The 25487-nt window shown below is 35.9% G+C and overlaps 1 protein-coding gene across 7 annotated transcripts in view; it reads left to right on the top strand.

The window, feature by feature from the left end:
* Window positions 1-25487, top strand: part of LRRC28 (leucine rich repeat containing 28) — a 180728-nt gene that overhangs the window by 144274 nt on the left and 10967 nt on the right. For all 7 annotated transcript variants that reach the window (XM_072617051.1, XM_072617054.1, XM_072617052.1 and 4 more), the window contains 3 exons: window positions 2373-2475; window positions 22417-22592; window positions 24187-24346. In XM_072617051.1, coding sequence (XP_072473152.1) covers window positions 2373-2475; window positions 22417-22592; window positions 24187-24346 — 439 coding nt within the window. The remainder of the gene's footprint in view (window positions 1-2372; window positions 2476-22416; window positions 22593-24186; window positions 24347-25487) is intronic.

Here is a 25487-nt window from a genome sequence, read left to right as displayed (position 1 = left end):
GGGTCCAGCCATCCAGTTCCAAATATACTTAATAGAATTGTTCACCGAGGCCACATCTCTCCATCTAATCCGTCATGACATTTTTTAATGAAGCCATGCTGGCACTTTGCAGGAATTGCTTCCTTTTCTATATATTCATTAACTATTTAGAATGTTGCCAAGAATCAGTATCATATTTAGAATTTGTAGAATCCATTCTCTTAAGAAAATAATGCACATAGTAACTACAACAAAGGAAATAAAACCACACACCAAAAGAATTTGAAAGTGAATGTTAACAAAATCAAACATGACTTGAACAAAGAGATATGAGAAGACTCCCCCAACCCACCCCTTAGTGCATATGGGAGGTCTATGGGTATTACATATTACACATGTCAGACTTTCAGTGTATGAATCAGTTGTACTAATTTTTTTCCTCCTTAAAAATAAAAAAATACAACTATATGTTATATGGGACAGACGGGAAGAGGAAAGACACTGGAAAGCACTATGAAAAGAATCTATTCTTTTTTTTTTTTTAATGAAAACTGAGACCTTTCTCTTCTACCTTTCTCTTGAAGTATCTCAGTTATTCTCCTTTGAATCCCTAACAAATCACTGACAATGCCTCGGGAATCACATCATACAGTTTTTTCAGTACCTTAGGATATGTATAATTGTTCTGGACTCGGTGACTTGAATTCAGCAAAGGAGCAAGATGTTCCATTACCATCTCCCTTCTTATCTTTAATAATACCTACTCCCTGTTAGCCATTTTTGTTCTAATCCAAAGATTATTCATATTGACAGGAAAAAAATAGCAAAATAAGAGTTGGAGCAGCTGTTGTTATCATCTCATCCTCCTCAAGAGCAAAGTACCATTCTTTTCTTTTGTCCTCTTTTGGTCATTGTAACTTAAAACAAAAACATTTTGTGGTTCTTAAATTTGCTTGTCTACCTAAGCTTAGTCTGAACCGTTAACATTCCTGACATTGTTATGACAGGATCATGCCAAAAGTCCAATCACTTTTGTCATTCACTTTCCATTATTTCCACTTGCTCTCATTTTCCTTAATATATCTCCTTGAAATCTAATCTAGTTGATGAGTTCCTGATATATCCATATTAATTTTCTTAGACATTTCTTTTAATTTTCAATGGATTTGCTTCTTTTTATATTTTTAGTATGTCATTCTTGAGATTTTCCCATTTGTTCTATACTGGCTTCACCTGTAGATCTTTATTCCATAGATGTATACCTGTCCTTTCTTTGAACCCTTTAAATTCTACTTTCCTGAAATTATATTAGAGTATGCTTGACTTTTTCTCTTCTTTGATATAAGTTCTAATATTAAATGTTGATTTTTACCCAAGGTTCCCATAGTTCCATCACAGCAAGCCATAACTTCATGTAGGTAAGATTCAATTTCTAGTAGAGAGATTTTTTTCCATTGGTTTCTCCAGCATTTATAAAATGAAATTGTTATTAATGCAAGTCAAGAATAATTTATTAGCTATTTTGCTTTTGGCAGAGAGAAATCTTCAGCAGTTGTCCCTAGTCTGTATTCAACAAGTATTCGTGATATGTTTCTTTTTTTGCTAGGCAGTATACTGATTTAGACTCTGAGGATAAAATGACAAAAATAAGCCAATCTTTGCTCTCTAGGAGCTTATATTATACCAGGATAATTTAAGCTTCCCCCCACTAGTCTATTCCTATTTGAGAGGTTTAATATATCCTGTATTCCTTAGATATTTCTCTTTATGTCCAGCTAGCCTATAGTATGCACCATTGGCAATACTACTTCTGTTCCCACTTCAGTTGATCTATCCCCACGTGTTTTCAATATGCCTTCCTATTCTGATTCTAGGATTTCCTCACATCCTACCTTTTTTTAAGGACATATGTTGTTTATTTTTATTTGTTCTCAGTTACATATAAACATTTTTTAACATTCATTTAAATTTTGAGTTCTAAGTTCTCTCCCTCCCTCTTTTACCTCCCCCCTTCTTGAGAAGGCAAGCAATTTTATATAGGTTATATATGTGTTGTCTTACACAATAGTTCTACACTGCAAAAGAAAACACAGACCAAAAAAAAACCAAACCCAAGAATAATAAAAAAAGTAAAAAAAAAAAAGTATGCTTCAATCTGCATTCATATTCTGTCAGATTTTTCTTGGGAGGTAGATAGCGTTTTTCATCCTAAGTCCTTAAGATCTTTGTAATGCTGAGAATAGCTAAATCCTTCACAGTTGATCAATACAATATTGCTGTTACTGTGTACAATGTTCTCCTGGTTGTGCTCATCTCATGTTGTATCAGTTCATATAAGTCTTCGCAGTTTTTTTTAACAGCTACCTTTCTTATCATATCCTTTTTTGACCCAGATTTAGGTCGATCTCGAGAACTGCAGTATGTGTATGTGGATAACAACATTCATCTGAAAGGCCTGCCTTCTTATTTGTATAATAAGGTCATCGGTTGCAGTGGGTAAGACTAATTTCATATTATATGTAAGAGTTAATCTTTTTTTACATGGGCAGTTTTATTTCTGCTTCATTAATCAATAATTGTATAAGTCCAAAAGTCTCTACTATTGACAGTTCTAACATGAAATCTTTTTCAGTAATATAAAGATAATTAGAAACCCTCCCGAAAAAGATAGGAATTTCGTATACAAACATTTTAGAGCATTAAACATTTGATTCAGATACTCACCTATTTAGAATACCTTCTGGTCAAAAGAAAAGTTAATTCAAATGCATTACTGCAAATTCACTTGTAGCAAACTCACTAAAACTGGAAGATCCAGCGTGAATTTAGTCATTTTCCTCCTGTGCAACACTGCAGAGCATCTTTACTACAGTCCAAAGTATATTACTAGTACCATACCTACTGAAAACATTTTCAAATTCACATATTAAATATTGCCCTAATACAGGACTTCATTCTAAGAGCCCATTCTCATTAGCTGATAATGATCAATCAGCTAATTAGAATAAATACTGGTGCTTTTTGGTAAAGCAACAAAAAAGAGGTCGTCGCTAATCAGATTTGTCAAAAAAAAACTCAGGAATTGCTTCCACCTTAGCACTAAAGGAGGGGCCAACAATGTCTCTGCTGACTCTACTGTGCCTTTGGCTGATATCGTTCCTCTCACATGAATACCAAAGTTTTCGTAGCACCATCTATGCAAGCTTAAGCAAGCCACTTCTCTCTTACTTGACCAGTATGTATGAGTAACTGATAACCTAAGTCTCCCAAGATGCTAGATACTGTGTCAGCAGGGAAGGAAGGAAAAGCCTTCCTGAAGAGGTAAGTTAGCTATTTGTATTTAACAGTTGCGTGTTAGATGGGAATTATGTTTATGTATTGTCCATTTTCATAGCAAGTATGTGCTGGAAATTTTTTTTTGTGCTAGAAATTCAGGACATGGAAAAGTAGCATAGTTCAGATTTATCAATTTACCCAAGGCTAATATAAAGTCAGTGACTGAAACAAAGCTAGAATTTCTAAAGTCTTGATCTCAGCATGTAACTCAAAAACACAGTTCACCTAATTCACAGTTAGACAGAAATTAACTGTAAATGATTGATTTGGAGTGTATTATTTTTGTAATGTTTTCTGTTTTTAAAAATTATAGCATATTGTGTTAATGTTTCTTTTTATTATTTTTACAACATATGATATTGACTAGAAAATAAAATCTGAGAACGTTAGGATAATATAAGAAAAATAATGTAATTGATCATCCAAGGATCACTTTTCCAGCTTCCTATTTATATAAAGAAAAAAATAAACATTTACTATTTTACATGGAAAATAAACAGTTGTAATTGTTGGATTTTATGAAATGTCTTGCTTTAAATGAATTTTATGTATTAAATTTTTATCATTCCAACATCTCTTTGTGTTGTTAAAGCTTCTTGAGAGTTATATTAGGAAAACATAAGCTCTGGCCAGGCATTTTGGAGCTAGGAAGCCTTCAAATGTCAATCCAACAGTAAACAATTTGTCTGTTGTCCAGGAAGAAGCCAACACAAGTGAAGAGGTTTGATTAATTAATTTTTTTAACCACAGCAACTCTCAGAAACCATATATCAAACTCTAGAAGAGCTGTGAGCTATGTCAGGGAAGGAGTACCCCCACTGAAGAAGTGGATTCTGGAAGTATCAAAGAAAAGGTTTATTATCCTAATAAACAACACACTTACATAGCACTTTACAAAATGCATTGTATATGGTCTGTCAACTTATTTGATGATCACAACAACCCGTAAGGGAGATAGTATGCTATTGTCATCCTTTTGTAAATCAGAAAACTGAGAATTAAAAATGTCGTTCCTTGTTCATGATCATACCACTAATATTGACAGAGCTAAGATGCACATCCAATTCTTCTGACACCTAATTCATTTTTCTTCTCACTGTACCACAGCTGTTTACATGACAACATAATTGCATTACTAACAGGAACCATAGAAGATCCATAGAAGAAAATGACTAATTATATAGATATACTAGAACTTATATCCTTTTATGCACTGAATAAAGATCACAGGATCATAGATTTACAGATAGAAGGGAATTTGAGGTGATCAAGTGTAATTCTCTTATTTTACAGGAATTGAGCAAGTAGTATGCTAGTAAGTGCTTGACAACCAGCTCTGGAAACAGATGAGTGCAGGACACACATTTAAGTTTAATCTGCATTGTTCACATTTTCTCAATTACTTTTTAAAATCTGGACAATTCAGAAAACAATAAATTAGCCCTGATTTGTGATCATTGTTGCGTTCTATGTGTAAGTGTTCACGCTAAAAATTTAAGTCAGGTCTCACAAGGCGATATGAACTGGCACACCCCTGAACTTAATTCTTCACAATTCCCACTGTCTTATCCAGCTAGCCAATAAGAATATCCCTAAATAAATCTTCGAGTACAGGAATTGGTTAAGGCAGATGTGGGGATGGGGGAAATTGCGCAGAGATCACAGGAGTGGAATGTTTCCTGGCAATGCAGGGTTTCATGGGGTCCCTGAACTGGATGGGAAAACGTGTTACGCCTTTATTTTCACTAGCCCCGACTAAGGTTTCATATTTCCTTCAGTCATCAATATAAGCAATAAGACATTTTTCTGAAAGAGGGCCCAGAGCCATTGTCAGACTCCCAAGAGGTCCGTGACAAGCAAACAGATTAAACACCCCTGGGCTAGGGAATTGATGCTATTCTGGTGATTCTATGGCACTGTCCATCTACCTTCTCTTGTCAAATTTGTTTTATTTTAGTAAAATGCCATACATTTTAGCATCACAATAATTCTAAATATAAATGGCTTCCATTTTAAATATTTTTTCAATAAATGTTCCCAGTCCCAACAGTAGCATTAGTAGCAATTCTACTCCACTGAAGTAGTGAATCAAAATACTTTTTTTTAGTAACAAGATGTTGCAGTATATTTTCACAATTCTTCAGCAGTATGGTTCAGCACCTGAGTTTTAATTCAGAGCAGCACTATTGCATAGCAGAAAATGATATTGAAATAAATAAGGTATTTCAGAGCATAAATATCCTTTGGTGTTTATTTTTATTTTTAAATTAATCTGTCTCTCCCACTACCTTCACTCCCACTGAGGGGAAACAACAACCACATCAAAAAATAATGACCTTCAGAAATAGTTGAATAGTGCAGCAAAACAAATCCCCACACTGGTTGTGCCTCTTTGCATCTGTCTGGAGGTGAGTGGCCTTTTTCACATCCGTTCTTCTGGATTCATGGCAAACAGAACTGTGAAGTCTGTAACCGTCTGTTTTCTCTTTTTTTTTTTTACCAGTTGGCCACTTTCTTCCCCTCTTTCTCTGTATTACGTTTGTTCCTTTACCTGCATATTCTCCCTCTGCTTTTAACATGTTCTTCTGTTTCCTTCCTCTCCTTTTTTGGTTAAAATGACCTTTTAAAAGTTTTTCAGGATAAAAATCCTACAAGAATACTCCATAAACTAATACTTTATATATCATATATATTATAAGAAATAACTCATGTTTAGTGCAGAATTAAGAACAAGGTAGACACTGAATATTTTGGTCTCATCTGATGCAGCTCACAGCTCAGCTACTCCTTCCAATCCTCTATGTCATCTGTCCCTTCAGCAAGTTTATATTTTGTTTAAAAACTGAAATTGGCTAAATAGCATGTCTGCCTTTTTACTGAAGTGTTTTTACATTGGTGCATTTGGTTCCATTGTGGATTTGTCAGATGTTAAAAGTAACTAGTCAACCATGAAATGATGTTTCTTTTTCCTCATCTTTTCTCATTTATCAGTTTAAGAGATAATGGGAGATAGTATGGCTTAGTGAATAGAGCTGAGCCTGGGTTCAGGACCAGCCACTTGACACATTCTGGCACACAAATCACTTAATAATTCAGTGTCCTAAGCAACTATCTAGAACTAGTAGTTGAGAAAATGTGCTGAACTCCATTTGTAAAGAGAATTCCCAATGCCAGTGAAATCACAGATCTAGTCCTTCTCCTACTCCCTAAGTGGGGATCTTAGGAGTAACATTTCTCTCTTAACTTCCTCTTTCCATCTCTCTCAGGTCATCCCAGAACCCATCCCAGAGAGCCAGGCAATAGGAAGAGCCACCACCACTGGGAGCACCCACCTCTCAGTCACTTCCCTCAAACACTTTGGCTTCCTTCTCCTTTTCTTCCCTTGGCCTATACTGTCCCAAAGTCCATTCTGGTTAGGAGGGCTGACTGGGAAGACTTATCACTACAGGGATGTCCTGTCCCTTTACTTTTTCTTCCTGGGATAAAGTACCTATAAGCCATCTGGGTTTCTTGACTTAATGTGGGTGACCTAGGAGTTACCAGTTCTGTTCCTCCTGATAAGGAAAAGGACCATTAAGCCTTATTTTCTGTACTACCACTGTGTCATAAGGTCCTCCAGGCTTCACTCTCTTCCTCATTGAACACTTTCCCCATTGTCATCCAACCTACTTGCCACTGCCCCCTTAGAACTTCTAAACCTTTCTATCCACCCTGCAACTAAACTTTTGTTTAATGTTTGTCTCCCCCAACAAGAGTGAGAGTGTCTTAGGCAGTTGAGACTTGCTTTTTCTCGTTTTCCCCAATATTTAGCATAGTGGTTGTCACATATTATGTGTTTAATACATGGCTTTTTTTTAATTCATTCATGAAAAGTCATATCTTTTCTCTGACTCCAAACATAATTATAGCTATATCTTGATTGTTTGGGAAATATTCAAATACCTTTTAATTATCTAAGCTCTTTACTTCTTTTTAAAACCATTTCACTATTCAATGTGTTTCTCTACCAGATGGTGGGCAGGGCAGTTAAAAGGAGAAAAAATAACATCTTAGCAGCCTTGAGTTTAAAAAAAAACCATAGACTTTTTGTTAAGAAGAAATAACATTAAAAAACCCCATGAAGTTGTGTTCTGTTTGTCTCCTTAACAAACATTAGAAAAAATTTGAAGTCACATCATAGAATTTATATTTGAAAGGAACATTAGAGATCATCTACAATTATAATAAAATAGCTTACATATCTATATGACTCATAAGAACTTCCTCATTCTCTCCTTGTAAAAACCCTTAAAGGAGACATAACTCTTCTACAGATAAGAAAGCTGATGCATATGGAGGTTATTTGCCCAAGATGACACAACTAGTAGGTCAATGTCAGTACTCGGATTCAAGCCTACGTTTCTCTTAACTCTAGATCTAATGTTGGTTCTCCTCCATCTCACTGCCTCATAACAAGGAACATGATAGAACTTGATCACAGGATCAGGAGAAAAAAGATTCAGTCATAACATATTATTGCTTCCACTTATGTGGCAACTGCAGTGGACCAATAAACCATCTTTGAGGGGAGGGGGAATTACTGATCCTTATGGAGAGTTCATAGTTTGTATCAGATCATGCAAAGAAAAAAGAGAAAAGGAGTAAGATGTGAACTTTGGAGTGACAAAATAATGAGGGTACTGGCCCCTCCCACTCAGCTAGGCTTACAGCTTAAGGTGTCACCCTTGACTCCTCACTCTCAGCCCCCATATCCTGAAAGAATGTAAAGAATTTTATGTCAAGAATTCTGAAAGAAGTCTGTATTCCAAAATAAGATGCTGTATGTTGCAAGCAACATAAATGATGGGAAGCTGAGAAGCATCTCTAAGTCAGCTCTTTATGCATCTGCAGACAGTGAGCAATACTGTGCCTATTCCTATGTTCAGTAGTGATCCTAGTATTTTCATGTTTCATAAAATTATCATTGATTGTGTGAGAACTTAGTCTTGCGGTGTCAACTATGCATACCACAGTAAAGGATGCTGCTTGGATAAAGGAGCCTGTAAAATGTAATGCTTGCATTAAGTGAAGGTGCTGTTCTACAGATGGAGACTCTGTTAACTGAAAGCTAGATACAAAAATTGCAGAAAAAGAAAGAGAAGCTTCAGAACTCAAGATGGAACTAAAAAGGTTCACATTTGAGTGAAATTTTTCTTATATCAAAAACGTATATCCAAATTCTTCAAGATTTTAAAAGGTCAAAGACTAATGCCTGCTATTGTCAAATGCGTGAGGAAAAAAGAGCGCCACTGTCTAAACACCTCTTGATAATTTCATGAAAAAAAAGTTGCACTGTCAATCACTGGTGATAGTCTAGATGCAGTGAATGAGGAAGGAGCAACATAATGCACACCTATGTTAACTTTACAGTACAGAATTGTATATACTTTATCATTAACTGTACCTTTCACTTCATAATTCTGTTTGTTATCATGGTACAGTATTTAATATGTCTGTATTTTAGTACATTTTATGTATGCATAAAGGTATTATTTTGTGTATGCCTTTGTTATATAGGCTAAGTGAAGTAGGTGGGTAGGGACAAATTCACATTATGGAAACATCATTTTACATGGAAGTCTGCAGAACAGACCTGTTAGGTAGAGTGAGAACAAGAACAGTCTCTATTGCAACAGCTTACTGGTAGGTCTCCCTTCATCTTCCTTTCTTCCCTCACCCCCATTTAATAAACTCCAGGAGTTCCCTCTTACCTCCAAAATCAAATAGAAAATTCTTTGTTTGACTTTTAAAGTCCTTAACAACCAAGCCCCTTCCTACCTTTTCAGTCTTCTCACATTTTATTCCACTACATACCCCATGCTACAGTGACTCTGGCCTCTTTGCCATACCTCTCATAAGACACTGTATTTCCTGACTGCATTTTCACTGGCTGTCCTCTGTGCTTTAAATGCTTTCCTTTTTTATCTCAACCGACCTTCAAGACCTGCTGAAATTCCACATTCTGCACGAGGCCTTTCCCTATCTCTGGCTTCTGCCGCATACTGTTAGTACATTCCCTCTGTGATTTCCCCCAGTTTACCATGTGAGTATGTATACATACATATGTGTGTGTATGAAAAATGCACATATGTACATATATAAATAAACATATATATTGCATGTAGTGAGCTAGTCAGTTGATAAACTGTTTATTAGTCAATAAGCATTTATTAAGTGCCTACTGTATGCCAGGCATTGTGCTACACATTGAGAATACAAAAAGAGACAAAAGATTGTCTCTGCCCTCAAGCAGCTCACAGTCTGATGGGGCAGACAAAAAAATAAGTATATGCAAATAAACCACATACAGGCTGGACAGGAAATAATTAACAGAGGGGAGGCACTAAGATTAAGAGTTAGGAAAGGGTTTCTGTAGAAGATGAGATGGTAACCGATACATAAAGGAAGTTGGTGAAACTAGTAGGCAGAAATGAGGAGGGAGAGCATTCCAAACCAGGGGAACAGTCAGAAAAAATGCCCAGAGTTTATTGTCTGATTTCTGGAAGAACAAGCAGGGCAGTTACTGGATTAAAGAATACATAGTGGGGAGTATGGTATAAGAAGACTGGAAAGGGAGGGAGCCATGCGCATACTTCTTTGCACGTTGTCCCCCTCATCAGAATGTGAACTCCTTGACAGCTGGGATCATTTTTTCCTTTGTTTTTATCCTAGCACTTGGTAACTTTATATTTATTGTCAAAGGGTTCTTTATTTCTATTGTTATATTTCCCAAGGAATCTTCAATTATGTAATTGTATGGATGAGAGACACTGTTCTAAAAGAGCCTATAAGGTACTGTTTTGTTATATCAAACGATGCTTTTTTGTAATTGAGAAACAATAATCATGAGATTTGTGGGGGGTTTTATATCTTTCAGTTAATTGTGAAACGATGAAATTTTGTTCCATTGTTTAATATCATTTTGGAAAGCCCCCTTGTTCACAATTTATACTCTCATCAAAGATACCCTCAATTCTTATATAAATGTCTCATAAAGATTTTTCATAGGTAGGAGTGTAGGCATTTGTGGGTAGTTATTGATATTCTTTTGGTTGTTATTTTCAGTATTAACATGGTCTGAGATTTTTTTTCCATCTCTGGCATCTTCTCTTCCTTGAGATTTCTTATATTTTGGTCACTCAGCACCTTCACAATAGAAATTTGATCCCAGATTTCCTCCATGTAAATTGGCCCAATCCACCTTAATTCAAGAAGGCATTGAGTGATAGTAAAGAAAATGGTTGATATTGCTACGTACCCATTACATATTGTGTAATCATGGCAAAAGCATGGAAGTCTACAGGATCCACCACCAAAAAGAAGGACCCAAACACAAGCCATGGGTGACTCATCACCTGAGCTGGAGAAGGAGCTGGAAACAATACTACCTGAGCCAAGTGATTTCACTAACAGAAGCTGAGCAAGCTGATGAAAACCTGACCGGTAATATTTGATCCAGGAATAGAACAATGACTTGAGAGAAGATACAAGAAGAGGAAAAGAAAATGAGAAAAACAGAACGAATGTGAATTTCCAGAAGCCAAGCTTGTAGATATCCAGATGATGGGTGAGACAAAAAAGTCTCAGATCAGGAACCCAAGGGAAAAGGAGCATGAGAAAAACAGTGAAAAGTCTTGCTCTCCTGGGACTCCCTAAGATCATAGCCCTTGGGTCTGGGTGAACTATTTCATGAAAGTGACTATAGAAATGAAAGTGTAAAGTACTTACCCTAGCCCTGAATTCCTTATTTTCATAACTTAAAGTTGGAGAAGAAGGTTATAGGGACTGAGATATCAATAGCTTTGCCTAATGGTGACAGAGAAGTAACAAAAAGTTGCATAAGAGCAAAGAGAAAACTAAAAAATAACAGCTGGTTTCTTATGGAGGGACTGAGTTTAATCTGAGACAATTATGGGTGCTCTGCTGCACCTCAGACTCAATGTGAGTAACAGTTGAACTTAGTAACAGTTTAGTAACAAACTGAACCATCTTCTTCTCTCCAAAACCTGTCCCCCTCGTTCTGAGTTCTTAATTTTCATTGACGGCATCATCATTCCTAGTCAACCAGACTTGAAACCTTGCTGTCATCTGTGACTTCCTTTTCCTTCACATCTGCTATCTCATCAGTTGCCAAATCTTGTAGATTCTACTTCCAAAATGTCTCTGGCATCTGTTCTCTCTCCTTTACCTTTCCAATATGCATTTTGCCAGAACAAGTATAATAATTATATATCTGGTGTCCTTGCTCCCAGCCTCTATCCTTTTCAAACTACCTTTCACAGTACTACCAAAGAAATCTTCTTAATGCACACGTATGAACAAATAACTTCCATACTTAAAAACTTTTGGTGACTCCTGAATTCATATGAAGTAAAATATAAATTCCTAGGCCTTTCACTCAAGGTCCTCTACCATCTAGCTCTAATCTATCTTATTTCATGGTGCTCTGCTTTGTGCATTCTGTTTTACAGTTAAACTAGACTGCTCATTATTCCTTCATCTTGTCCTATTTCCTCTGGTTGATCTTCCTTTTTGAATGCTGTCCCCATGTCTGAAGAGAAGACTTCTCTTTCTTTACCTTATGAGTATTGAGAGATTAATGTTTAAAAAGCTCTTCAAACAAAAAAGGAAAATAACAGTATTGATACTTCATTGCACTGTTGATGGAACTATGAACTGGTTCAACCATTCTGGAAAGCAATTTGAAAGTCTGTCCAAAAAGGTATTAAATTGTGACCCAGCAGTACTCCTGTGCCTGTACCCCAGAGATCAAAGAATGTGGAGAAGAACCCATATGTACAAAAATATTTATAGCAGCTCTTTCTGTGGTAGCAAAGAATTCAAATCGAAGGGGATGTCCCTCAGTTGAAGAATTGCTGAACAAGCTATGGTAGATGTATGCGGTGGAACACTGTCGTTCTGTAAGAAGTGATGGCGTGGATGGTTTCAGAACAAGATGAGGACATTGGTGTGAAGTGAGCGGAACGAGGAGAACAATTTATACAATAACAATATCGTCAGGATAATCAATTCTGAAAGACTTAGTAATACCGATCTACACAGTAACCAACCATATGGACAAAGGATAAAGGCTGTAACTTGCTTTCCCTCCCAGACAGAGAAGTGATGGATTCAGAAATACAGATTGCAGCATCTTTTCTCTCTTTTTATTTTCTTTTCTTCCTGAACATGGCTAATATGGGAATTTGTTTTGCATGACTATACATATTTGCCATGGACTTTGTTTTTCTTGCCTTCTTTGGCAGGGGATGGGGAGGAGAGAATTTGGAACTAAAAATAAGATGAATTTGAGTTTAAGAACATAAAGTCCTTCAAGTGATGCATATTATTACCACTTCTTAGCTTTTTTCCTAGAGGACTAAGAGACAATGAGAACAATATGTGCTAGATAAATTCTGCGGAATAAAGCAAATGATACTGATTCTCATTATATTCTACAATTATACATACTATATATAAAACACATATAACATACGCTTTATATATATAACATATAAATTACATCTAACATGCACATATTATATCTTTGGAAATAAGACAGGCGGAGGAAGTATAGCGTAGTACAGAGCAAGCAAGCCTCATCAAGTTCCACCTCTGATACCTTATTGACTCTACGATTCTGGGTAAGTTACTTAGCTGTCAGGGTCCCAGGCAGCTCTCCAACACCTTAAGTGGCAGAGGAAGGATTGGTGGAAAAAGTTACTCTTTGAGAGCTTCCTACACATATTAAATGAATGGTTAAAAAACAACACTAAGAAAACTACATATAATTAACTAAATTTGTACATTTTCAAAGCAGATTAATGACAAAAAAATTCTAGAAACTGCTTGGAGAATTAGAGTTTTTATTATTTTCATTTAATAAATTTTCTCTACTTACCATTTAAGGTCAATTTTTGGCTGAACTACAGAAGTCACTGAATAAGAAATAAATTTACATTTAATTTAATTTATTGATTTAATAATTACAACAATGATATCTGTCTTCAGAAAGTATCTGGACAAATTACTTAAAGCAAAGGCGCTTAACCTCTAGCAGTTAAAATTTTAAAGGAAAGAAGAAAATGGAACTGCATTCATATGACCTTATATATTCCAATGCACTGTTTCAGTACATTTATAAGTTACTCTCATTATGTTAAAAAGATACATACAGTAAACTGCTAAAAAAAAAAAAAGATGACGTCCAAAATATCCCTGGGAATTTAGATAAGCTTAGGCACATTGAGTTAGAAAAAGTTTCAAAAAATACTTAAACTTTTAGAGTAGCAAGGAAGTAACTTGTAGGTTGTGTCTTAAGACAGTAAAGAAAAGGTAAAGCAAAAAATTAGAACATTTAAAAAAGGATCAACCTATCAGCTGTTAAATCTAGTGGACCTCAAGTGTAATAAAGCATTTACCAAAAATTTAGTACAGATCTATAAAGCAGAGGGAAAAAATTTTAGGAATTTAACTAGGGACAAACAAGCTACCTCTCAATCTACCAAAGCCTTATTCTGACAAGTTAGGACAACTGGTATTTTTCTCTGCTGAGTATATTGTACTTCTAAGCTATGTTTACTTCCATAAAGATACTGTTATCAGGGAAGACCAAAGAAATGCATCTAACTAAATAACTTGGATTAATGTAAAAAAAGTATCAAGTATCAGTTCTGCTTTTGGTCTATGATTATATTGGAGTATAGCAAAGCAAACAAAAATAATTCACAGTATTTTAACATTTGCAGTCTCTTAGTTTAACATTTAATTAAGTTTCCTTAACTGTATTAACACAAAAGAGAAGTATCAGGGACAAATGACTTTAGCACCTATCAAGAATTACTACTAGGCTCATTTGGGGGGAATCAGCCTGGCCTTGCTGAATCCAGGAGTCTTAGCCCACAGGAATCTCTGTTTCACTCCATGATGCAGTGTCCATCTCCCTCCTTTACTCAGGCTGCTTTCCATGTTGCTCTGCATCATGTCCTAGGTATGTTTTACCTCAAGTTACAACAATTCTCAGTCATGTCTTTGACTATTCCACTCTCAATTCCTTTTACCCACCAAACTCCTTCAAGACTCATCCCAAGTCCCACCTTTTCTGTAGGCTTTGATGGCTACTTTAGATCTCTCAAATTACCTACGGTGTTATAATTTATATTAGACATTTTGGTCTTGTATTGTTTACTCGTTTCATATGCTTTAGTCTGCTTTCCCAACTAAGTTCTTTATGGGCAAGCATCATGTTATATATTTAGGTTGAGTACACAATAGATAGTCTATAATTTTTTGACTGATAACATATAAATTGTTGGGGCAGTAGTTTTTAGCCCAATAGGTTCCCCTTGCATGACCAAGGGAAAAATGAAGTGGTAAAATCCTGGGGTACTAGCCAAAATGACTGTGTTGCAGCTCAGTCAAGGAAGCCTGAATCCTTAGGGACAATAAAGTGAACGAAATATGTAAGAGCTGCAAGTGTCTTTTTGTTGTTTTGATGGAAATGGTCCTTTAGGGAAAAATAAGATCTGTCAGAAAGGAACAAATGCCTTCAAATTTTCTGGGGAAGTGGCAAAGGCCAACGGTTTAAAAAAAAGGTGGATTGTATTACATGTATCTTAGGCTTCTCCTTATATATGATAGGGGCCATTGGAAAAAGGAAACAGAAGTAGGAAACACTGGCTCACAAAGGCATGTATTGTGGCCAACATAGGCACTGTTTTGATTTAAAACATTACAGTTTTAGGAATAAAAGATTACTAAACAGGCATATGATAAAAGAAAACAATCAAAAGTTAAGGAGGAAGCTCTAATCTAGATCCAAAAACAGGAGAAGAATATGTAGAGCAGATGGTGCTTCGTGTCCAAAATCCTTCGGTCCTAATGGTAGCAATAAACAGATCTGTGTTTGACTGAGGCAAGAATCATTGCTGTTAGCCATTATTTAATCTGAACATCACTATACTCCTGTTTCCTTGAATTTTTCCAATGGAACAGATTCAGTTTTTGTAATTTTACATTTAGATTTTATGAGGACAGGAAAACATACATAAAGTACAATAATGCCTCATATCTCTGAAGGTCAGATTTCTAGCAACCTCAAAAATCCACAAAAGCAGGAAGCTTAAAAAGAAAAACTCAAGTGTCTCATGAAGTAAGAAAACATCTCCAAAGCAGTGAACAAAAACCAATGAGAAACTCAAGAGCACATATTGGCTTACCTATGAGAAAGAAAGAAGCACCAATGAGAACAGACTCACACTGGGGCTAAAGCATAAGATTCACCTATTCCCTCCTCTAAATTCATGAAGAGGGGGATGAAGGAGTACTTTGTTTTCATATATATGTATATATATACAATATATATTCATATATACATATATGTACATGTTATCTGCTCCATTAGCATGTAAATTCCTTGAAGATATTATTTCACTTTTAACATTTTATCCCTAGCACTTACCACAGTGCCTTGTATATAGTAAGCTCTTAATAAATGTTTAATTGATTGATTAGCAGAATCTTATTGAGGTAACATAAACTGGAAAGTTTGGGTAATTTGTCATTATAGCTAGGAACACAACAGATGTTCTCAAGGAGAACACGATACATGCCTCTCTGTGTTGTCTTTAAAAAAATAAATAAATATTGGTATCTTTTATTTTTACATTGTCTAAATTTCCCCATGTATGCTTCCCCTTTACTCTTCCCAGACATGAATCCCTTATGTGTTCTTGTTTAAAAAGAGAGAAAGAAGAAAAAAATCAACAAAACAAATCAACATTGAAAAAATGAACAATATGTGCAGTGTGCCCCACTTTTAAAAGCAAGAAGCATTTATTAAGCAGCCTCCTATGTGCCAAGTTCTGTGATAAGTGCTGGGAATACAAAGAAAAGAGGAAAAAAGTCCTGCTTTCACAGGGCCCATAGTCTAATCAGGGAGACAAAATGCAATAGCTATGTATACATAAGATGTACATGGGTTAAATTGGAAGGATTTGTACAGGGAAAGCATTAAGATTAAGGAGAACTAGGAAATGCTTCTTGAAGAGGTGAGACTTTAGCTGAAATTTAAAGGAAGGTAGGGAAGCAAGAGAGAAATGAGGAGGGAGAGAGTTCCAGGCAATAAGAATGTCCAGAGTAGGATGATGATAGTGTCTGTCATGTGTGAGGAATAGCAAGGAGGTAAGTCCTGCATTGTGGAGTGTAAGACATAAGAAGATTGGAAGGTGGGAGGGGCTTGGTCAGGAAGGGCTTTAAAAGCCAAACAAAGAATTTCATATTTGATTGTGAAGCTATGAGAGAACCACAAGAGTTCACTGAATGGGATGGGGGGAGAGAGGGAAGGAAAATCATCAGATTTTCACTTTAGGAAGGTCAGTTTGACAACTGAGTGGAAATGGACTGCACTGGGGAAAGACTTGTGGCAGGGAGACCAACCAGTAGGCTATTGCAGTGGTCCAGACATGGCAGTGTCAGAAGAGAGATGGGGGCTTATATGACACATGTTATGTTAGAAAGGAACCACAAGGCTTGGAAACTGGTGGGATGTAGGGGTTGAGAGAGAATGAGGAGTCAAGATGACACCTTAAGTTGTGAGCCTGGGTAAGTGGGAAGAGGCCAGTACCATCATTGGTACATTAGGGGACTTTGGAAGTGAGAAGGGTTTGGAAGGAAAGATAATAACTTCAGTTTAGGACATGTTGAGTTGAGATGTTGAATGTAGGCAGCTGGATATATAAGCCCGGAGGTTGGGGCTGAACAGACAGGTCTGATAATCCTCTGCAAAGAGATGGTAATTCAGTACATGGGAGCTGATGAGCTCATCAAGTCACATAGTAAAGAGGGAGAACAGGGCTCAGGACAGACCCTTGGGGGCCACTCACACTTTTTGGGCATGACTTGAATAAAACTTCAGAAAAGGAGTCTTAGGAGTCAGACAAGTAGGAAGAGAAGTCCCATAATGCAGAGAGAAGTAGAGTATTAAGGAGAAGAGGGTGATTGACAGTGTCAGAGGTTGCAGAAAGATCAAGAAAGATGAGAAATGAGAAAAGGGTGTTAGATTTTGCACTTAAGAGCTCATTGGTAACTTTGGAGAGAGCAGTTTCAGTTGAATGATAGGGTTGGAAGGCAGACTGCAGAGTTAAGAGAGTGAGAAGAAAGTGGAAACACTAATTGTAGATGGACCTTCTTGAAGAGTTAAGCCAAGAAGGAGACATATAGGATGATAATTTGGGGGGATAGGTGAATCAAATGCAGGTTTCTTTGAAGGATGGGAGAGACATGAGTATGTTTGTAGGAAGTAGAGAAGGAAAATAGTAGATCAGGAGACTAGTGAGAAAGTGTGGATATTAGAGGTGGCAGTGTGCTGGAGAAGACTGGAAGGAATGGGATCACTTATGCATGCCAACTCCTCTATTATAACCAGTGAATTGGGGGTATGATTGATCAGTGCTAAGAAGAGTGACCAGGGAAGTTGTGTTATCAGGAGGGAACCAAGTCTCAAGGAGTGAAGGAAAATGGAAGAAGTGAGAAAGGAAAAACCTTAATTAGACAAAACATTCTTAACTGTGGCACAGACGTTCCTGAAAGCATAGTGGAAGGGACGGGCAGATTGGATTGGGAGGTGAAGGAATAGGGTGAACTTGGTTTGAGGGCAATGGATATAAAGGAGCAGGCAGTGGGAGAAAGTAAACAGAATTTATACAATGATTGCTATAGGATAATAATCACTACTGGGGAGAATATGATTGAGTCAGGGGTGGGAAGTATTGATCACTGAGAAATGAGCTCTGGTTGTTTATCATCCTCCGTGGGGATACTAGATATGGAGGTGAAGCAAGTTGCTAGTGGAGAGTAGCAGTAGAGAAAGCTGGGCTTTCTCCTTATATAGAGATTTGTCCTCAGGGTGGAGTTTTCCTAGGGCATGAGGCAGTGGTATATAGCTGGGAAGGGGAAAGAGGCATACCACCCAGGGGCAAGGCAACTAGTATGGAATTGGGGGAGACCCAAGAGGGTGAGGGACCACAATGGAACCTTCCAACAATCTAGGTAAGAATTATGAAGGGTTTAGAAACAACTGAAAGGGAAGAAACTGGAAACCCATAATGTAAATAGCCTTCCTAAGGAGTTTAGCTAAGAAGGGGAAGAGCCACAGCAACAGTCATAGTTGGATTATATAAGGTTTTGGATTTTTTCAAGGACTGAGAAGACATGAGCATGTTGGCAGGCAGCAAAGCAGGAGCCAGAAGAGAGGGAGAGATTGGAGGTTAGAGAGAGATTCGAGATAATAGCAAGGGTCACCTGATGGAGAAGATGGGAAGGGATTGGATCATTGTGAATGCAGAGTGGTTTGCCTTGACCCCCCCCAAAAAAACAAAAAAAAAAACCTTTTTTCATGTAAGACAGGGGTGAAAGAATTAGTGGACAGGAAAACATCTGAGTGAGATGAGAAATAAGGGAAAAGAGGAACATCTAGGCGAATAGCTGCAATTTTCTCAGTGAAATATGAGGCAGAATTCTTAGCTGAAAGTTTGAGGGTACAGTGGGGAAAGAGGGAGCCAAGGAGGATTTGAGGAAAGTATGAGAAGTTTGGAAAATTATGAGGTAAGATCCTCAACTGAGGGGATGGATGTAATCACACAGCTACAACACTAGTCCAGGAAACTCATCATTTCTCACCTGGACTATTAAAATAACTTTCTAATTGGTCTCCTTGCCTGAAGTTTTTCTCCACTCCAATTTAGCCTCCACTCAGCTGCCAAACTCATTTTGATAAAGCACAAATCTTCTCCTTCTCCCCCCCACTCAGTAAACTCCAGTGGTTTCCTAATACCTCCAGGATCAAATATAAAATCCTCTATTGCTAATTTAAATCTCCTCATGATCTGACCTCTACCTCCCTTTTCAGATTTCTAATATTTATTCTTTATGCACCAATGATGTAGGTCCACTAGCTTATTCCATCTCCCTTTATTAGGCCTTTGTCCTAGCCGTCCACCATTTCCAGAATGCTCTTCTTCCTGATTTCTGCCACCTTGTTTCTGTGGTTTTCTTCAAGGCTTTGCTCAAAGCTCACCTGCTGCAGGAATCCCTTCCAAGTTCCTCCAGCTGCTAAATATTTCCCCTTTCAGGTTACCATGCATCTACTCTCTCTATATGTGTTATCTTCCCATTGATGTCCATGCTGTCTCCCCCATTAGAATTGAAGATTGATACCAGGGACTGTTTTTGCCTCTCCAGCTGTTAACACATTGCTACCTGGCATGTAGTAAGTGCTTAATAGATGCTTGCCACCCAACTGATTGACTAACAAACTGATAGGAAGAGAGTGGGCTGCCTGGACTACTTTTAAGAAATTGCAAGTTATTTTACTGATCCCAAACTTCCCATGAAATCACAAGTCGATACCAATACCAACATTCTACAGTATTGCTATGTGGCAGAGAGATTTGGAATACAGCTACCTACAAAGAAATTATGTAAGCTTTAAAATATAACCAACAAGAAACTCTAAAGAGCAGGAGTAAAAGATATTATGAAGGAAATATTTGCTTGGAAGAGATGATGGGTGAACAGACGGTGAACTACTGGTGCCCTTGTTACATTAGGAGAAAATAAAAACAACCTCCAGGGTGTTGAGTGGACTCCCTGGGGCAACCTTTTGATGAATGAGACCCACAGGATGGGCAGATTGGATAGATCACATTCTCCATCATTAGAAAATCAGTGAGATCATCTACCTCCTAACACTGTGAGGATTCAATGAGAGAGTATACGTAGGGTGCTTTGTAACCCTGAAAACAGTATATCAATGGTAGCTATTATACAAATTATACAGATACCAATTTAGGTTGCAGGTTTGACTAAGTAGTGCAAACTCAGAATCTGGTCCTCGAGTATGCCTCTCGTAATCAGTTATAGATATGCTCTTATTTTGAAACAGAAGCAGAGATTACACTAAGCAATATTTTAAGATATCTTCAACGTCTGTAATATGATACAAAAGTATTTGCCATTTCTATTGGTTGTCACCAATATAAGTACTGCTAATACTACTGTACTTTGTTTCCTGTACCCACTATTAAAGAAAATGCTAAATTTTTGTTAGAAGCCAGTGAAAATAAAGATTTTTTTTCATCTGATTACAAAGACCCCCTGAAATCTATCCATTCCCCTCTTGGGGTTCCATGGAACTCAAGTGGTCTTCTTCTGTCTAGAAACTCTAAAGATTCAACTAAAAATTAATTGAAACAATACTTTCAACCAAATTGCAGAATAGAAAAACACATAAATGATCAGCATTTCTATACATTACCAACTGTATATTATCAACAAAACATAGCAGTAATAGAGAAATCAAAATAGCAACAGAATGTATAAAATATTTGGGCATCTACCAAGACAGATCGAAATACAATATGAATATTACTACAAAACACTCTTAGCTAAAATAATGATAGACCTAAAGAATTGGCTAATATTGATTGCTCATGTTAGGTCATACCAATATATTTCTTCCCTATCTGAATTACTCTCCAGCCTAATTGGTCTTCCTAGTGTCTGGCACATAGTAGGTACTTAATAAAGCTTGTTAATAATTTGATTGATTGCTTCCAATAGACAATGCCTAATCTAATCTACTAGATTATAAACTGAAATCCAAGGATCATATATTATATATCTTTGTACTCTGAAAAAGGTTTATTAGCATAGTATCTTTCACATAGCAAGTACTAAAATACTTGTCAAATGAAATGAGTAGCAAAAGGAAACACTACTTAATAGTGAAAATGACTTCTCTAGTCTCTCAAATTTTCCCTATAGAAAATTCTTAAAATAATAGAATTTAGATGGTACTTTATAAATCCTCTGATCCAGCTTCCTCATGAAGTACTGAAATCCACAGTCTTTAGGAAAGTTGTCTGAGGTTACACTGTAGTAGGTTCACAACTGGGACTGGGGCCCAAGTCTTCTGATTAATAATCCACTGTGTTCTTTCTTCCATTGCCTGCTTTTGACTAAGGGAAGATTTTTATCTAATTTCGTGTTCTGTCGAGAGCCAAGATATTATTAGCACGTAATATTTGTCTAAAGAAGAAGAATATAAGAATGCAAATGAAAACAATACTAAAAGACATCTGAACTCAGATTACATATAATGACCAATCTTGGTCCTAGAGAAGAAATGATGAAACCTTTCCCATAGTCAGTAGAGGAGTAAGGGATTGCAGGTATATAATCATGCATATGTTGTCACAGTGACTAAGTGACAGTCATTCGCTGTTTTTTTGTTGTTACAGGAGAATGTTCTGGAAGACCTAAAGCATATCAGTAAAAAAACTCATAGTGTAATAAACAAAAAACAACCAAATTTTTAAAAATGAAAAAAAACCATGTGGTGTTTTGTCCTCTCTAATAATCCTAGACAAATGGCAACATTAATAAAATTGGGCACTAACTTTCCAATTAAAGAACCCATTTTTCCCCTGACTAAATTAGGGCCAACATGTAAGGGACAGAAATTGTTTTATTGTGCCAGTAATTATTTTTTCTAATGAATTTACAGAAAACCAGTGGAGATATCCAGTGCTATTAAAATTCACTTTTCTTTTCAATCCAGTTTTTTCCCTGAGATGTTTCATAGTAAGCCAAGATACTGAAGCCATGATCTTCTTCGTTTTTACCCCTCCCTTTTTTTTCTTTTTCATCAAAAGGAAATATTTTTATTTGGAGAGTAGAAGAAAGATGAATGAATAAAGAAAAATGTCTAGATGCTCTTAAGCTCAGTTGTCCAAAACAGAATCTGATATTTGCACAACCTTTGTTGGAAGTGCCCAGACATCTTATGGAATTGGTATTTATTTAGCCAAACATTACCTGATGAATTTATATGTCCATTTTCAGGTATTTTATAAAGAAAATCAAGTTAGCATCTGTTCATTTTGAAAAATTGTTCACTCAAACCAAAGCTCACTAATTTTAAATATACTTTTGTTTATTGCATTTTTATTGACATTTAAAAGTTAATGATAACAACTTTGTAAATGTCTTATTTCTCTGCAGCTGTGGCTCTCCCATTCAAGTTTCAGAGGTGAAGCTGCTTTCATTTTCATCAGGACAATTAACTGTTTTCCTCCCAGCGGAGGTTAAGTCTATAGGGACAGAAACAGATCATGTCCTGCCTCTGCAAGAATTAGCCATGAGAAGTCTGTATAACACCTATTACAAGTTAATAAAAGGTATATTGGATTTTTAAAAAGCTGTCTTACATTAAGGGGGGAAAAGTTTTTGTCTCAATTTCTATTGTAATGCATAATGTGAAAAAGACTGCAAGTCGTCTGATGAGCCTTTCAACCCTAATTGCAGAAACAGATAGCAATCCTATAATGCTGTCTTCATTTACAGAATACAGTAATAAGAAGTAAAATTTGACTGATTTAAATGCAAAAGAAATGGGAAACATTTGTATTTAGTCCATATGAAAAGACTTGAACTGTTCACTGACTTAAGTGGAGAAAGAACAATTTTCAAGTTGGAAAAGTAATTGAAAAGAGCTTATCCTTAAGGCAAAATTGAAAGCTTCTCCCAAAAGTGCTTGCTCCTAGCTTTGCAGCCTGCTCATAAGTGGCAATCTTGGTATTCATAAAGAAAAAGAAATATTAAGAGCCATTGGCTGTTTCAGAACATGACAACTGAGATGTTTTAGTTCTGCCCCAATTGAAAATCACTGTTGAAAACATGATTTTTCTAGTTCCAAAGCATGCACATGAAATACTTGGGTTGAAGTTCAGCTGAAGGAATTCATGCTTTGGAAAATATTTGGCATGTGTAGATTTTACGGTATTTGTGCGAATGATACTCAGGATTCTTTCAGAAAACAATAGGTAGCATTAAAGGAGGGAAAGTAGTTCAAAAGGCATGTCTTGTAAAACCACTGACTTTTGCTTTTGTTTTGCCAGGCACACACATTCATAGTTCATCATCCAACACAATATAGATCAAATTTGTTTTTAAAACCTAAATGTATTTAACTATGATGAAATTCCAGTTTGCTAAAGGATTCCTGAATCCTTATCTATAGAGAAAATATAAAGAAAATATCTAAGTAATTAATGTTTGTTTTGAAGACAAATTCACTGTAGTTTAGGTTTTATTTGATAATAGTGATCCATTAAAAAATTTCATTTTTGCAAAACTTGATCAGGTTTAAGCTGCATCTTTAAAAATCTATTTCATAAAACTCAAATCAACATTATAAGTATCATCTTTAATTAGTGAAAACTTCTGGGAGAATTTGAGAATAAGCTAATTGACTAAAATATTTCTTTATTTTTTACTTTGTAATATTCCAACCTTTCTTTGTAAAAATAAACATAATACAGATTCATTTTCTAAATTAATATTAAACATGCAGTAGCTTTAGGGAACTTGATAAATCATTGTTCAATACCAGTCATTTTTCTTCTCTTTTTTTCTGACTGTTAGAAATCTTTAGTACCTTCTCCTGGTGAATTCATGTCATTCTATTTATTTTTATAACTTTTATCTTTATTCTTCATTCTTCTTGTGTCCATAGATAGTGTTTCTGGTTATTCTTATTAATGTGGTTTATGTTTTTTCTGTTAAAAATATAGAAATTACTTTCACTTCTAAATAATGTCCATTTTTTGCTTAAGATAAAAAACATCAATAGCAAACAACAAAAAAAGTAAACATGGTACCTTTAATGAAATTGAACATATTTGGTAACTAGGAAAAGTATCATTTTAAAAAACTGATTTTGATTAAAATTGTTCTTTTATTTTATTTATATGATTTTCTCTTCTCTTCCAGACTTGAACTTCCTGTCTCCAGTCTCATTACCCAAAAGTCTCCTGGAGCTGCTACACTGCCCTCTGGGACATTGTCACCGTTGTAGTGAGCCAATGTTTACTATTGTCTACCCAAAGCTCTTTCCCCTGAGAGAGACACCAATGGCAGGGCTGCACCAGGGGTAATTACACTAAAATGTACACTGAGATTTCAGCCTTACACAGGGGTCAAATACAAGGAAAAACTTATGTAGAATAAGAATGTTCTTTAACTTATCATCCTTAAAATTCCACAGTATGTTTTCTGAGATGCATTTTACATGAAATATGGACATTTTTAATACTAGCAAGAATAGTGCTATTTGATAGCACATTTTTCTGTAATATACTGAAATTTTTTCAGCATGCTGATATTTAAACTAGATTATTCTTTATGTTTTTTCTTACTCATCTTTCATGTTCATAATAGCCTCTAGGCAGTAAAGCATGCCAAGAAAGAAAAAGTAAGTTATATAAGATAGCTAACCCAGCCCTTTGGGGTAGTAGATGTTACTAACCAATGAACACGTAGCTCATCAGATAATCCACACCCTGGAATTTGGGGGAGAAGGGTGTTGGTTTTTTGTTTTCCATTTTACCTCATCAAGCCTTTCTTAGATGCCCTGAAATTTGATGTATGTTCACTGAAGACAAGCACAGAGATTTTAATGAAGCATTTAATAAAATTCTTTATTAAAAATAACAATTTTAATATGAAAATTTTAATATTTTTTCAAATCACATGTAAAAATGTTTAATTTTCTTTTTTTTAATTTTGAGTTTCAAATTCTATCCTTCCCTATCTCCCTTTCTGCCCTCCCCAGGATGACAAGCAGATGTAGATTATACATATGTAGTCCTGACATGATAGTTTTTTAAACCTTCGTTAATATGATACCTTTAGCTTATGTATTTTATGGATTTATGGAGCTACTTTTATGATGTTTAATTAACTACTTCCATATTTCTAGACAATTTGAGTTTGCTTTGCCTTATTTCAAAACTTTCTATGATCATCATTTTAATGTCATTTAGGTATTCATAAAGATCTTTGATCTCATTGTCGCAGATACTCATTTCATATATACGTTTCCAACCATCCGTATATTTCTTGGTTGTTCCTGCAGTGAGCCTAGGCCTAGGCACAACATATAAATGTAATTGAAAATTGCTTCTTTGAGGAAGTCTCATGTTACTGTCTACAGACATAACCACGAAGATTTTTTGGTTGTTGTTTAATTAGCTTAAAATGCATATACATTTATACCTTTCTTATCTCTAATG

This window comes from Notamacropus eugenii, chromosome 1 (assembly GCF_028372415.1).
Source record: "Notamacropus eugenii isolate mMacEug1 chromosome 1, mMacEug1.pri_v2, whole genome shotgun sequence".
NCBI lineage: Eukaryota > Metazoa > Chordata > Mammalia > Diprotodontia > Macropodidae > Notamacropus > Notamacropus eugenii.
This window is presented reverse-complemented; position numbering and strand designations above follow the sequence as displayed.